Source organism: Sebastes umbrosus, chromosome 10 (genome assembly GCF_015220745.1).
Source record: "Sebastes umbrosus isolate fSebUmb1 chromosome 10, fSebUmb1.pri, whole genome shotgun sequence".
NCBI classification, from domain to species: Eukaryota; Metazoa; Chordata; class Actinopteri; order Perciformes; family Sebastidae; genus Sebastes; species Sebastes umbrosus.
In genome coordinates this window covers 7,585,111-7,599,496 of record NC_051278.1, presented here as the reverse complement: position 1 = coordinate 7,599,496, position 14,386 = coordinate 7,585,111, and the positions used below count along the sequence as shown (strand labels likewise).

Below are 14,386 nucleotides of genomic sequence, written 5' to 3'. Positions count from 1 at the left end.
ATATATATGTACGAAAACTAGAGAGAAAACATAATTTGGTAACTGCAAATAAATAAGAAACTTCAAACCCCTCGCTGGTAACAGTAGGTCTGGGTTGTACAGTATAGTATGTTGATATGTACCATGAGGAAATAGAGACTTTGTTGTACCTGAATTTGGTACCTTTACACTAAATTTGGTTCAGACATTGAAGGGTCCCAGAGCATCTATCCTAATAACGTTGTTGATCACCTGACTTTTCTGGCAGCACCCACATGAGGTTTGTAGTTTTGTGTGAAATGTCTCAAGAATGACTGGAAATAATGCCACAATCAATTCTTAAAGTGCTCAGAAAAACTGGAACATCTATAATTCTATGATAACTGGCTGATGACGATCATGATCAAAAGCTCCGGAAGCTAATAGTGGGATTTTTTTTTTGCCAAATGTATAGATGGTTTGACAAATGCAGATGTGAAGTTACCATCAAAACTGCCGCTTCCATGACATGTTTATTCTAATCAAACAGGATTTATTTGGCAAAATGAATTTAAAAAAGTGACAACTCCCAGACCAGATAACGCTGTGGTAGCGACCTGTCAATCACAAGGTAGCCACGTCCTAAAGCATCCCCTGCTTTATGGTCTATCTGATTCTAAATGGGTCCATAATTTACTAAATGAACATCATGCTGTATTGAAGAAGACTTGAAACTAGCGATTGAGACCATAAACTCATGTTTACAATGTTTACTGAGGTAATAAATCAAGTGAGAAGGAGGGTCATTTTCTCATAGACTTCTATATAATCAGACTTCTTTTTGGAACCAGAGGAGTCGCCCCCTGCTGGCTATTAGAAAGAATACACGTTTAAGGCACTTCAGCATTGGCTTCACTTTTCAGAGGTTGCTGCACCTTTATTATTCTCCACAAGACACAAATAAGTTAATCCTCTGGTTCCTCCAATTGATTCAGAGAAACATGGAATCATTTGTTTCATCATGTCATTTAAAAAAACTATCTTAAAGAGCTTTATGTTGGTAGGAGAGGTAATACCGTGTTTAGTGTTCAGTTAATATTAATCAACATGTTGATTCCAACATTGGATCTGAGACTCCACCGTCCTCACACAGAGGTTTTGTGTTGTGGTTTTCATTGATGCTGGCGCCATCTGCTGTTGTTTGTGTTTGCGGCAGAACTTTAACTTGAAACACGTCCCACTTCTCAGGTATGAGTCCTTTGTTGAAGAGCAGAGACGCCAGGTAGGAGACCAGCAATATGGTGACAAAAGCCACCAGCATACAGATGGTCCTGATAGGGGAATACTGAACGTAAACACCGTCTTCAAGGGTGCATCCTGGGAAATGGATGGCAGGTGGCAGCGTTAGCAGGGGCTCCCCGCACAAAAGTCTTAAAAGGAACCCAAACAGGAAGCCCACGGTGGCGCCGTAACCGTTGGATATGTCGAAGAAAAGCACGCAGACCAGCTGCGGGAACATCATAATGTAGGCAATTTCTCCACCCAGGACCCAGAAGGCCATGACGCCCGTGTGCAGGAAGGTGAGCGACGTACCGGCCAGGCCGAAGAAAACCACGGCGATACGAATCACCCATTTGATCTCATTCTCTGACGCCTACAATGAAAAGGAATAGAAAGAGGGAAACCGTAAGGTGAGCAGCAGCAGACTGAGGAATTCGTTTTTATATCTTTTCAAACCTTTGTTACGGCCCAATCGCAGAGCAGTTCTTGAAATAGTCACACAATTGTATGTATTGATCCGTGTACATAGACACGAATTGCACTTTTGTCATGATGGTCAGCACAATATCAATTCTCATGTAATCCACGTAACTGTGAACCGGGAAGTATGAAGAGCGGCGAACACCTTGTAGGGAGGAGGTCGGGGTGGATGTTTGGTTAAAAAAACACCGCACTTTCGCCCAGGACACCGATGTTCATGTCCTGTGTGAAACCAGAAGTCAACGCTGATTTATTTGTCACGTAATTTCCATACTTAAGTTACGGCACCAAACCACAATCTTTTCCTAAACCTAACTAAGTCGTTTTGTTGCCTAAACCTAGCTAAGTCAATCTTTTCCTAAGCCTAACTAAGTAGTTCTATTTTGAAAGGACTGGAGCAGAAAGTGACACGTGCGTCACGTGTTGCTGGACATTTGTAGGAAAACGCACAAAAAATACGTTGGTGAAAGTCGTGCTGAGTGTCACAAAAAAAAAGGAAATTCATGTCTATGTACACGAAATCAAAGTGCCATGAAACTGTGTTGCTTATTCACTCCCTTGTTTCTAAATATTTTGTGTTTGTCCCAAAATCTTTCTGATTTTTTATGCCTGCATTCAGAGCTTTAAGTTTCGTAACCACATTGACCTCCCATGAATATTAGAATCTGGTCTGTGTTTCCGTTTCCATTTCAATCTTTATTCTACATCCCCATCCATCTTTTCAAGAATTGACAGTCATTTTGGGAACAGGCAGATGTTTCCACTCATGCTGCTTGTTTAAAAGAAATTCAAATGCTAAACAAAGTGGGACTGACAGCAACATTTCCATCTGCTGAATGATGGATTAATGTGGCTTCACCTGACAATCCAAACGGCCGCTGGTGTCACTTTTTAGAAGCCACTGATTTTATCTACTCCTTGATACCATAATAATCCAGATGATGGCACTCTTGAACATCTGATTCATTTCATTATTCTCTATACAAAAGTCTTCATTCACAAAATCACTTCCTAAATTTTTACTTTTTCTTTTAGAATTGAACTCTCTACTCAAATCACTCAATTTACTAAGCAATAAAAAAAGTAATAGCCTCTTAGATAATAAAATTATTATAGAAAATTTTCCCCTGAAACCTCTGATTGAATTTGTTTATATCTATGTATATACAGTATGTATTCCTGTTTTTTTATTTTATTTTATTATATCTATTTAGTATGTAATTATGCTTTAATATGTCTCATGTGTATTTGTATTTTACCATTCGTATCTCTTCTGTATGAGCTGCTTCTATTTACTTGAATTCTTTTTATATTATCATCTTGTCAATAAAAAAATAAAATAAAAAAGAAAGCAAATGTACACCGATTTGATTATCTGTCCACCGTTCTCCTCTCCACCTTTACCTTGGTCCTCAGGATCTTCGTGTAGATATTTGAGGTGAAGATGGAGGCTGCAGACAGCAGGGCGGAGTCGGTGGACGACATCACGGCGGCAGCCACCGCTCCGATGCCGATGACGGAGACGGCGGGCGGGGTCAGGTGCTGCAGGGAGAGGGGTAAAATCAAACCGGTCTGACCTCGTTCAAACGGAGGCGGAGAACCGTACGAGGTCAGGTTCCAGTCTGGGAAACAGAAGAGGTTCAGGATGGTACGTTAGGTGTTGTCAGGAGTAATTACTGTAACACACTGTGATGTATTTCTAAAATAATACCATGTTGGAAGAGCAAGCATGTGAGGATATGATGGATGTGATGATGGTAACAGCTGCCTACATACAACACGCTCAATGTACTAGTTCTTCTAGTGGCACCTATTTCCATGTAGTTTATTTTGGATCAAGTTTGAACGGGTATTTACCTGTAGATGCAGCCACTGCCCCGATGAGCACAGGAGGAATCCCAAACGTGGGGATGAGAAACGCTGCAGCGTAACATCTCAACTTAGCTGTGGCTGATGAAGAGGCTGACAACGTCCTCTGGTGGAAGTCCTGGAAACCCAGGTCTCCTATACTCTTGGAGGGAAAGAGAAATATTACAATAATAGAGGTTTAGTCCACATTTAGTCAAAAATAATGATAATGTGTTTGTTTTTTAAATATATTGTTAAATAAAAATGGGCCTTTAGGGAAATATCATAAAATCATTTCACAGTAGACATTTTGACATGTCAAAGCAGGAAAAGCACAGGTGTAATTAATAACTATAATGATGTCGCAATACATTGTATGTCAAATGCAGTATGCCAAAAATACCAGGATGTCCTACTTCATCCAGTCGCATTTTGCAGCATACAAGCAAGCATGCTATTCTGGCTATTCTGACCCCACAATTCTCTGTGCAGCAGATATATCAGCAACTAGGTCAAAGTTCAATGCGCATATTATGAGGAAGTAGTACGGCCCAAACACGCGTTTATGATACTTAGAGATAGATAAGATAATCTTCAAAAATGAACACCACTTTTATGATTTTTGAAGTGTGAATGCAATCGCCAGAAGACAACGCGGCTGTAAAGGCGGACGAGTCGGCGTGATGACGTTTAGTAGTCTCATTCAGCCACTTGTTAGCAACCACCTTTTTTAAGACACGTAAAAGTTTCAAAGTTCACAAGTGTGATATTTATTGATGTGTTTTATATCAGAGAACAAAACGTTAAAATCTCTTCAGCTTGTGTTAACGACAGAACTTATTTCAGGCATCTAACTGAAGACCCATTGGCTTCCAGACGAAGGACCCAGAAGTGCTAAAATGCTAACTCATTTCTGGGTTTTAGGACTCATTCCTGCAGCACTCTATTGAATGCATACTGCATGCATCAGCATGTGCTTTGTAAGGGCAGCTGCAGTACGTACTAATAGTAAAAAGAAAAAGTATGCAATTTGGAACGCAGCCATGTTTTTTTGGATCACACTCCTCTCTCGGTGTAATGAGTCCAGTTCCTTGTTATTTCAACTGAAACCTGGCAAAGTACACAACACCGCCTCTGTGGTAGTTCCCACAAAAGAAGGTGTCTCCCGATTTTGCGAAGATGACGCAAACAGACTGACAAGGTGAAAACAATAGCAGCGTTGCTGTGCTGCCTGGCAAAAAACATGATGCGCTTGGCAGAAAGCTGAACCTGTTCCAACCTGATCTTTTGCTGCATCGTAATGTAACTTCAATTTACACAAAACATCGCCCAAACATGTCACAATTAATGAGAACACAACAATTATCCTGGGTTTTACTAGCGTGCTTTCAGTGCTTCCAGTCACAACGTCTGCCTCTGTCGTTTGTATTTTACTCTCTTTGCCTCCAGCCACTGCCCACTCCACCCAGGCCTGTGCATTTCTTAGGAACCCTAAGCCGTTCCAACCTGTCCAAGTTACCTGACTCCCACATGCACCTGCTTCATCTGTTCCTCATTCCCCAGTTCCCACAGTCAGCAGTCAGATGGTCATTGTTGCTTCGTGTCTTTGCTTTCCAGCCTCTGAAACTAGAATCTGCAGCCTGAACCTGAACCCTGATCTGCACCTGCCTGCCAGTTTTGGCTTGCTAATACGGAACAACACACAGAAGAAAAAAGGACTCATTGTGGACTATCGGAAGACCAAAGGCGGCAGACACCCCATAATCTCTCTGTGTTTAGATATAAACATAGTTAAGCTATTATTCATCCAAATATAACACATGTCGATCACTTGCACTTTAATTACAATCTGTATATATGTATATGCCTATGTACATACACCAACATATCCTCATTTGTATATATTGTCTTATCTGGTTATATGCAAAACTGCATTTCGTTGTACTTGTAGTATGTGCAATGACAATAAAGTTGAATCTAATCGAATCTAATCTTACTTGTAAGTTTATGTACGTATCCTCATTTCACTAATAAATCTCTGAACTGTTCATGTCTGCATTTGGATCCTTCTCCGTGCTGCGTCATTCGACACTTTGCCATTTTGTGAGTCACATTTTTCGACTTCTGCACGTCACACGTGAAATCGAGCTCATCAGTCTCGATTAGTCTCAAAGCATCAAATGCTTTTCATTACCTTACCAGTAGCAGGAAGATATCGATCCACAGCCAGGCTCTGTCTGCAGTCAGCGTGCCGACCCAGGGAGCCTGGTAGGTGTGGTTGAAGGATGTGGTGGTGATGTCAACGGAGGTGGGACTCATGAGGAGGAACGGGACGCACAGCCACTGAGGAGAGAGAGGTACACCTTAGGTACATAGCAACTAACGATTATTTTCATTGTCAATTAATCTGGCGATTATTTTCTCGATCAATCCATTAGTTGTTTGGTCTATACAATGTCAGAAAATGGTGAAAAATGTTGATCAGTGTCCTCAAATGTCTTGTTTTGTCCATGACTAAAATATATTCCGTTTACTGTTATAGAGAAGTAAAGAAACCAGAAAATATTCATATTCAATATCAGAGAATTTTGACTTTTTTTTCTTTAAAAAAGACTCAAACAGATTAATCAATTATCAAAATAGCTGACGATGTATTTAATAGTTTACAACTAATCCATTAATCGTTGCATTTCTACTTATCTCAATAAACAAAAGTTTAAATATTAAAGCATGCAATGTCCCCTAGCAGCGGAGGCAGACTTCTAAAGTCTGAGCAAATAACCCCGGGTGATGTCATAGTGATGTCACCAGGGATATCTCAACCCGGCCTTAAGACATACATTTTTAACAGAGAGCCTCTTTTACAAACGGGAGGTAACGGGAGAAACTGGCATTTAGAAGACAGGGAAGGTATAATAAAAAGATGCTATTGATTTGCATTATGGGAAATTTAGGATCCACTATTTTTGGGTCACCAACTGCTGTGAATCCAAATTAACAGAACACCAAATTACCGAGGTGAAAAATATGAGAGTGAGCTGTATGACGTCTGTGTAGGCCACAGAGTAGAGACCTCCCAGCAGCGTGTAGGTGATGGCCACAGCAGCAGAGATCCAGATGCACACAGCGTAGGACAAATCCAGGATCACGCTCATGGTTACGCCTACGAAACACACATGCAGTTGCCATGCACACTTGAAATACACACATAGTAGACAAACAGATACAACAATACAAACAAACACAGAGAGCAAATAAAAAGGCACTGCAGCATTTTGGCTACACAATCACAGATGTTGTAAAGGTACACATGTACATAAAAGCACAGTATGCACACAGAGACACACGTGTTTCAACAGATCAAGAAAAATTGTTACCCAAGCTGATCAGAGTTGATGTCACCCAAATGATTTCTGACAGCAATGGTGCCACAGAGAGAAGTCCACTCAGTCTGGTTCCGTACTTGATCTGGAAAGGGTCCATCATGGTCACGTACTTCCTGTCTCTCATCGGCTCAGCAAAGAAAAGACCACCTGGAAAACAAAAGTTGCACCGTTAAAAGTTTCATCTCTTCATTCTTTCAAACCAACAAAAATTAAGCCACAATCCTCAATTGGTTTTGGAGGTTTAAAGGCTCCTTGAAAAGGTCACTTTTGGTCCTTAATGTGATGGATTCCTGTCACATTTGTTAACAAGAGAAATTGATTTGAAATAATGGGCACAGACGGGAGTTCTTAATAATCTGTTAAGGCTTCATTGAACCAAAAATAAAGTCCTCCTGCTTAGCTGGACAAAAGCCAGAAGAACAACATCCGTTTTTCATTTTGAAAAAGAACTCGGTGTACCCTTAGTCAAGTGTATTTCCTGTATTTTCCTATAGTCTGTTTCCGGTTTTATCTTGACTCTCCTCGTGTCATGTTTGATTTTACTTCCTGCCTTTGTCTTTTTCCCGCCTGTTTTCTATCACACGTGTGATCCATTAGTTAACTAGTTCCTTGTGTATTTAGTCTGTGTGTTTTACCTTTTTCAGGTCAGACTAGTATTACCAAGGAACCTCATGAGATTCAGAAATTACCCCCCCCATATTTGTGATTCGTGTGGCGCATTCACAAGGGACAAGCGAAGTCTGTATTTTACTCAGATATACTGACATTTATCTGACAGGTATTTGTATTACTCCTCCCCGGGTGTAAAAGTGTGTGGGTGTTTGTATGAGTGTGCGAGTGCAGGTGCGTGAACTTTCGGGTTGGGTTGCGGGTTTTGATTTTTGTTTGATGTATGTGTTGTCATTAAAATTTGTCAATAAAAATAATATAAAAAAAAAAAAGAAAAAAAAAAGATATACTGACATTTTCCCCCGGATATGATGTCAAGGCTTTCCGTAACATATTTATATTTATATAGTAAATATTATTATATTATGCAGGCCTATTTATGTTCACATAAAATTTACAAAGACCTCTTGTTCTGGTGCTCTTATGAATAAGTCTCCATGCTGTGTAGCGAGATGAGCCTCCTGAATTTGCACCAAAATATTCATCTATAATTGCCAACGCAGCCTCCATAATTCGCGACCGGAAAGAGGCAGAAAAAAGGAACGGAGAAAGCAAAAAACATTGCAAAATCAAACAATACGAACTTAAATCACAGAGTGACACAGGAATAATATTAACACATAACCTCTGTGTAATTTGGGGCGGAATTTTTACATGACAAATTATCGAAATGGCTGATTCGCACAGGTTTAAGATCACAGACGACCTCCGCAATTATTACAAATTACTAGATGTCCCCAGGTAACACTAGTCCTGTGTGAACTGGGGACAACAATAGTTGCTTGTTTCATTGTTCCAGCCTTGGCTGGATTCTAGTGTTTAGTTTCCTTCAGTGTTTCATGATCCTGGTGGTTTTGGATTTAATTCAACTAACACATCTGACTTGTGGCCTGATTGAGTCAGTCAAGTTTTTCAGGAAATTGATGCAACCCAACTGAACCTTGTAGTAACGCATTTAAAGCCCAACACAGTTGATTCAAAGTACTATAAAGTAAAGGGTAAATGGATGCGCTTACTCACGTTGTGAATGGAAACAGCTTAATTGTTTAAAAATGTTGATTAATTGAAACCTTTAAAATTTAATAAATTGATGTAATCTATCATGGATTGCATTGATTTTTTCCCCATAGATTATCTATTGAGAGTAACAGCTGAAGTTGAAGCATTTAAAGACGAGATGAAATGAAAGCAGCTGAAGTGTTGGTTGAAAGTCCAGTAAGCAGCTGAAGTGTCAGTTAAAGTGTAAGGAAACGTCAAAACCACGAGTTGAAACAGAGAATCTTACCAACAGTGAAGGCCAACGTTGCTGCCAGCGGCATCACGGCCCAAATCAGCCCAAACTTTGGATCGTACACCGTCTCAGCTGTGCCGATGATGAAGGTCCCGCCAACCCAGGTAGCTGCATGATGCCCACACACAGAACAAACGTATTACAAATTGTTATTGCGGTAGTCCTTGTAAATGTCCTTGAAGTAAAGAAAATGTTACACCCCAAAGATAATCAATGTTGTGTGTTAACTGATAAGACTGTGATCACAGCTGCAGTTTGTGTCTTCAGACCTTCACCTCTGGGTCTGAGAAGTGAAGCCAATGCTGAAGTGTCTTAAACTTGCATTCATTCTAACAGCCAGCAGGGGGCGACTCCTCTGGTTGCAAAAAGAAGTCTGGTTGTATAGAAGTCTATGAGAAAATGAGCCTACTTTCACCTGATTTATTACCTCAGTAAACGTTAACATGAGTTTATGGTCTCAGTCGCTAGTTTCAAGTCTTCTTCAATACAGCATGATGTTCATTCAGTAAATTATGGTCCCATTTAGAGTTAAATGACCATAAAGCAGGGGATGCTGTAGGGCGTGGCTACCTTGTGATTGACAGGTCGCTACCACGGTGTTTATCCGGTCGCTTACAAGTTATTCAGAGTTCGCCTGTGCTTAGCTCCACACGCTCGTGTCACTTCTGGTTGCACATAACCAAGATGGCTACGGACAAAATGGCAAACCAACGGGTGACGCCACAGTGACTACGTCCATTTCTTACAGTCTATGCTTCAGTCTTATCTATGGAGCAAACATTTTATACACTAGAAGTCCTATTTACAAACATTAAACGCCAGATTAAAATGCATTTTATGATTTAATCATTAGTTATATACAGTAACTGTGTTTGGAGTAACTGGAGTATCGAGTATCTCATTTCAGGCGTTGTTTTATTGTTTTAATAAACATCATCACATTGACTCACTATCGTATTCAGGGTAAAAAGATAAGTTATACATTCATCTTTTAAACTCTGAAATGCTATTTATATTTAGACGAGTATATTCGACTTTTGAGTGTTCCGTTAAATTAATAAGTCTGTTAATTTACGCATTCACACATCGGACGTTTTTTCTTTTTCCAGCTGTTCTTTCTGCATTTAGCAGCTTCAACTGTGTTACTTTTACTTCGTATTTGTCTAATATAGTTTGCTCGTCCTTTGTTAAATCTGCCTGTCTGCCTGTTCGTCAGTAGACTTGTTCATGTCTGTGATTGGTCAGATGCTGCAAACACCGCCTCGTTCATGTGAACGCGCTCATAACCAGATGGAGAAACCCTGGGTTGACTTACCGAGTTGATAACCAGCTTCGTAGTACAGTTTAGCGGGATCTCGTTTGTTAGGGTTAGTGAAGCCAGATAACGAGAAGATACCCTGGGTATGTTGAACTCGCTTCGTAGTACAGGCATCTGGCCTAAGCCATATTTATTTATTTATTTGACAGGGACAATACATGTAGGCATTGTTACACTTAATTAAAGTGCAACCGATGCAATGTATATAGGAATTCTAGCTAATTTGCAGACGTTGTCCCTGGTTAGGCTTTTAATAAATAAATAAAAAATACATAATACCATATTATACATAAAATCACATAATACAGCATCGTACATTACGATCAATTTGCATATGTTTGTTCCCAATCAGTAGTCAGTGATCACAGGTTTGGTTTAGTTTCAGCCAATGTTTCATTAAACGTCTTCAGGTCAGGTTGTATATTTATTTCCATCCAGAAATGTCCTCCTTTTACTGAAAAAGATGACTGACCGAAGGTTGTTTTGCGCTGTGCCACTCTGCAGTTACCATTTGTTGATCCCCTATATAGTTGCTCTTCTATTGGTATTCATTTTATATTTTATATGGGTTTTCTAAAGCTAGTAGTTCTGAACCAGAGGTCCCGGGGACCCCCAGGGGTCCTTGAGGGAGTTTCAAGTGGGCCCCAGAAAAATGGGGAATTATTTATTTTCACTATTTAATTCAAGTGAGTCCAATGTGAGTAAGAATCATAAGAAAGAGTGACTATTGTGATCATATGTCTCACTTCCATCATCATATCTAACAACCTAAATATTTTCAGATGGAGGTCCCTGAAGATAAATCTACACTGTAGACAAGTGCTGTTAATTTGCAGCAGGATTTCAACAGTATTAACCTGTTATTGCTAAAAACAATACTACTGTGTTAATACAAAAGAAAACCTGTTAAATTACGCTCATAGGCCGTTTTTTAACTGAACTATAATGCATTCTTAAAAAACATCACTTTACTGCTGATCAACTGTCTAAAGTATCATCAGTAACAGTTTCATGCAGTATTTTTTTAATTCTGGGACCTGATCTGCTCATGTGAGGCTTGTACATTGTACATGATTGTAAAATCAGTGAATTAGCTTTACTGTTCTTCACTCACATGTTGTTCTGGTTTGCATTCTGTGCTTGTAGCCAGCTAGAGACAGACATTCTGGGAAAAGTGTCAACAAGTCTATTATAGTGTTTTTCCTAACAAGTGCCTTTAATTGTATTTAGTGTGACTATTCCTATGTCTGTAACCTGCTAAGTCTATTCATCTAGGCAAAAAATAATGTTTATTAAAATGTATGTAAAAACCTAAATAGTGCATTAAAACAAATCAGTAAGATAATGTAAAAGAAAGGTGAAAAACAGCTATATAATGTATCTTTAAACAGTAAATTAACTGTAAAATACTGTGAAATTAATTAAAAAAAACAGTTCAAACTGTATTTTTCATTAACAGTACAAAGCTGTAAATTTCAGCGACATTATAATAATGTTAATTTTACAGTAATATAAAGGCAACCCTGCTGCCAGCTCTTTACTGTTATTTTACTGGGAAATTCTGAACAGTGTACTTAATATAGGGGTCCCTGACAGGGAAAAGGTTGAGACCCACTGCTCTAAAGGGTCTCTGGTGCTCAGAAACACTACTGCTTTTGTCCACAGGGACCACCAAAACCAACACAAAAATATAAAGTTAACTTAAACATATTCTGTCTTCAGAGACTTTATCAAAACCATCCAGTGATCATGCATATAAAATGCACATTTTACTGTATGAACATGCATGCTGCACAAAAACACACTCACCGGTTGTGGTGAAGATTCAACTGTAGTTGACAACTGATCTTAATCATATCTAACAACCAAATATTTTCAAATGGAGGTCCCTAAAGCCAAATCTGATTAATTTAGGGGTCCCTGGCAGGGAAAAGGTTGAGACCCACTTCTCTTAAGGGTCTCTGGTGCTCAGAAACACTACTGCTTTTGTCCACAGGGATCACCAAATACAACACAAAAATGTTAAATTCTTCAACATATTCTGTCTTCAGCAACCATCCAGTGATCATGCATCTAAAATGCAGTTTTTATGAGCATGCATGCTGCACAGAACCGCACTCACCGGTAGTGGTGAAGATCCCCATGACCAGGCTGATGTCTCTGTTCCCCAGCAGGGCCATGTCCGCATGGTTCGCCTGCGTCCTGCTTTCATCCCTCTTGGACCTGAAGGACGCCCAGATGCCGATCCCGAGGACCAGCGCGTAGAAGACGATGGTGGCGACCAGACCTGGGACGTTGAGAGCCATGCTGACTGACTGACCACCGACGAGGAGCAATGCACAGCTGCTGCAGCCTGCTTATGGTTGCGTCCTCGGGCAATGGACTGGTTAAACCTGATCCACTGACTGCGTTTCATAGGGTCTGATGGGTGGGGCTGCCATACAGTAGGAGCCGCAGGCTGGAGGAGTGACATCAGTAGACAGACAGTGTAGACTCCAGCAATCACAAGACAAATAAGGTGTAGCCCATAGCAGATCATGTGCAGCTGCATGTGGGTCTCTTCATGTTTAAGTAAGCTATTAAATCCTGCAGAAAATGCACCATTTAGTGAAAAACAGAGAGCAAAAAAAGCAGCATAAATTATCATAAACATCATAAATTCTCTGATTTTGCTGCAGCACACCAGTGGTGGAAAGTAGACTTCAGTAGACAGACAGTATACACTCATGCACACACAAGACAAAGACATATAGCAGATCTTATGCAGCTGTGGGTCCCTTTATGTTTTAAAAAACTATTAAACTGTGCAGAAAATGCATCTTTTAGTGAAAAACAGAGAGCAAAAAGGCATCATATATTATCATAATCATCATAAATTCTCAGATTTTGTTGCAGCACACCAGTGGTGGAAAGTAACTAAGTGCATTTATTCAAGTACTGTACTTAAAGCTAGAGTAGGCAGTATATATTTTTGGCATCATTGGTCTAAAAATTCCATAATAACCTTTCAGCATATTGTATTTCAAGTGTTCTGAGAGAAAACTAGACTTCCGCACCTCTTCATGCCTGAAATGCCTGCATTTTCAGGTTTTTAAAAAGTCCTTCCTTCTATTGTTCCTTTTGGCTGTGCACCGGTCACATGTGACGGGAACTTGGCGTTCCTTCACCAGATTTCACAATGCGGCGGCGGCGGCGTCACAAGCTTTCTCATTTTTCAGCTAGACCGTGCACTACAAGATGATCCTGAAAACATTTGAGGCGAGAAATAGGCATTAACGTAACATAATATTGATTCATATTTGCTCAGCGCTGCCTAGTTTGACCGTTTGGTCGGAGTTTGCGAGTGATTGACAGCCTTGCAGATGCCGTTAGGATCACCGGAGGACACAGAGGCACCTGATTTTTTTTCAGGTTACCTGTTTCATGTATTACTGTCATGTTTTACAAAAATAACTTTTTTTAATCATATTTGCTCCAATCTCGCCTACTTCAGCTTTAAGTGCAATTTTGAGTCACATGCACATTACTTGAGTATTTCTATTTTTTGCTACTTTGTACTTCTACTCCATTTCAGAAGGACATATTGTACTTTTTACTTCATACATTTATTTGGCAACATTAGTTACTGGTAGGGCTTAGCAGCAGAAACAGCGAGCTGCCACTCCTTGTGTTGGCAGTTGGCTCCTCTATAATACCTGCATAATTTATATCAATGTATTTCTGCAAAGCAATTTGATTCCATTGTGTTCCTGGCTGGATTACAGGGCTGAGTCTATGTGCAATGGCAGCAACTGAAAGTTTGCTAACCAAAAAGCAAACTTTAAACGTTTGCTGAGCAAACTTTCTGTTGCCGCTGTAACAAAGGTTAGACTCAGTGTGCTGATATCTACTATTTAAATAATGAAGCGTGAAACTAAAAATAGAACATATTTATATATTCACCATATACAACTACAAAGTATATAGAGACATAAATAACATCACAGATCACAGCAGCTCAGTGTTGGCAAAGAGCCAAAATGGTGAGTAGTATCAGTATTCAGTATCTTCTGTCTTACAGTAGGAGGGCACGTGATACGTGTGTTTAGGGTTTAATTAGCCTAATTAGATTCACCTGATGTGTTTCTGGAAAGCTGTGCAGGCTGTGATTGGTGG

The 14,386-nt window shown here is 39.8% G+C and overlaps 1 protein-coding gene across 1 annotated transcript; it reads right to left on the bottom strand.

The window, feature by feature from the left end:
- Window positions 1-777: 777 nt before the first annotated feature.
- On the bottom strand, window positions 778-12,537 carry LOC119495911 (high-affinity choline transporter 1-like). The gene is made up of 8 exons (XM_037782826.1): window positions 12,354-12,537; window positions 8,908-9,021; window positions 6,945-7,100; window positions 6,582-6,730; window positions 5,767-5,910; window positions 3,577-3,730; window positions 3,124-3,341; window positions 778-1,612 (listed from the first exon to the last, which is right to left on the bottom strand). Exons 1-8 carry the CDS (start codon window positions 12,535-12,537, stop codon window positions 1,061-1,063), a joined length of 1,671 nt encoding a protein of 556 aa, XP_037638754.1. The 3' UTR covers window positions 778-1,060.
- Window positions 12,538-14,386: the final 1,849 nt, after the last annotated feature.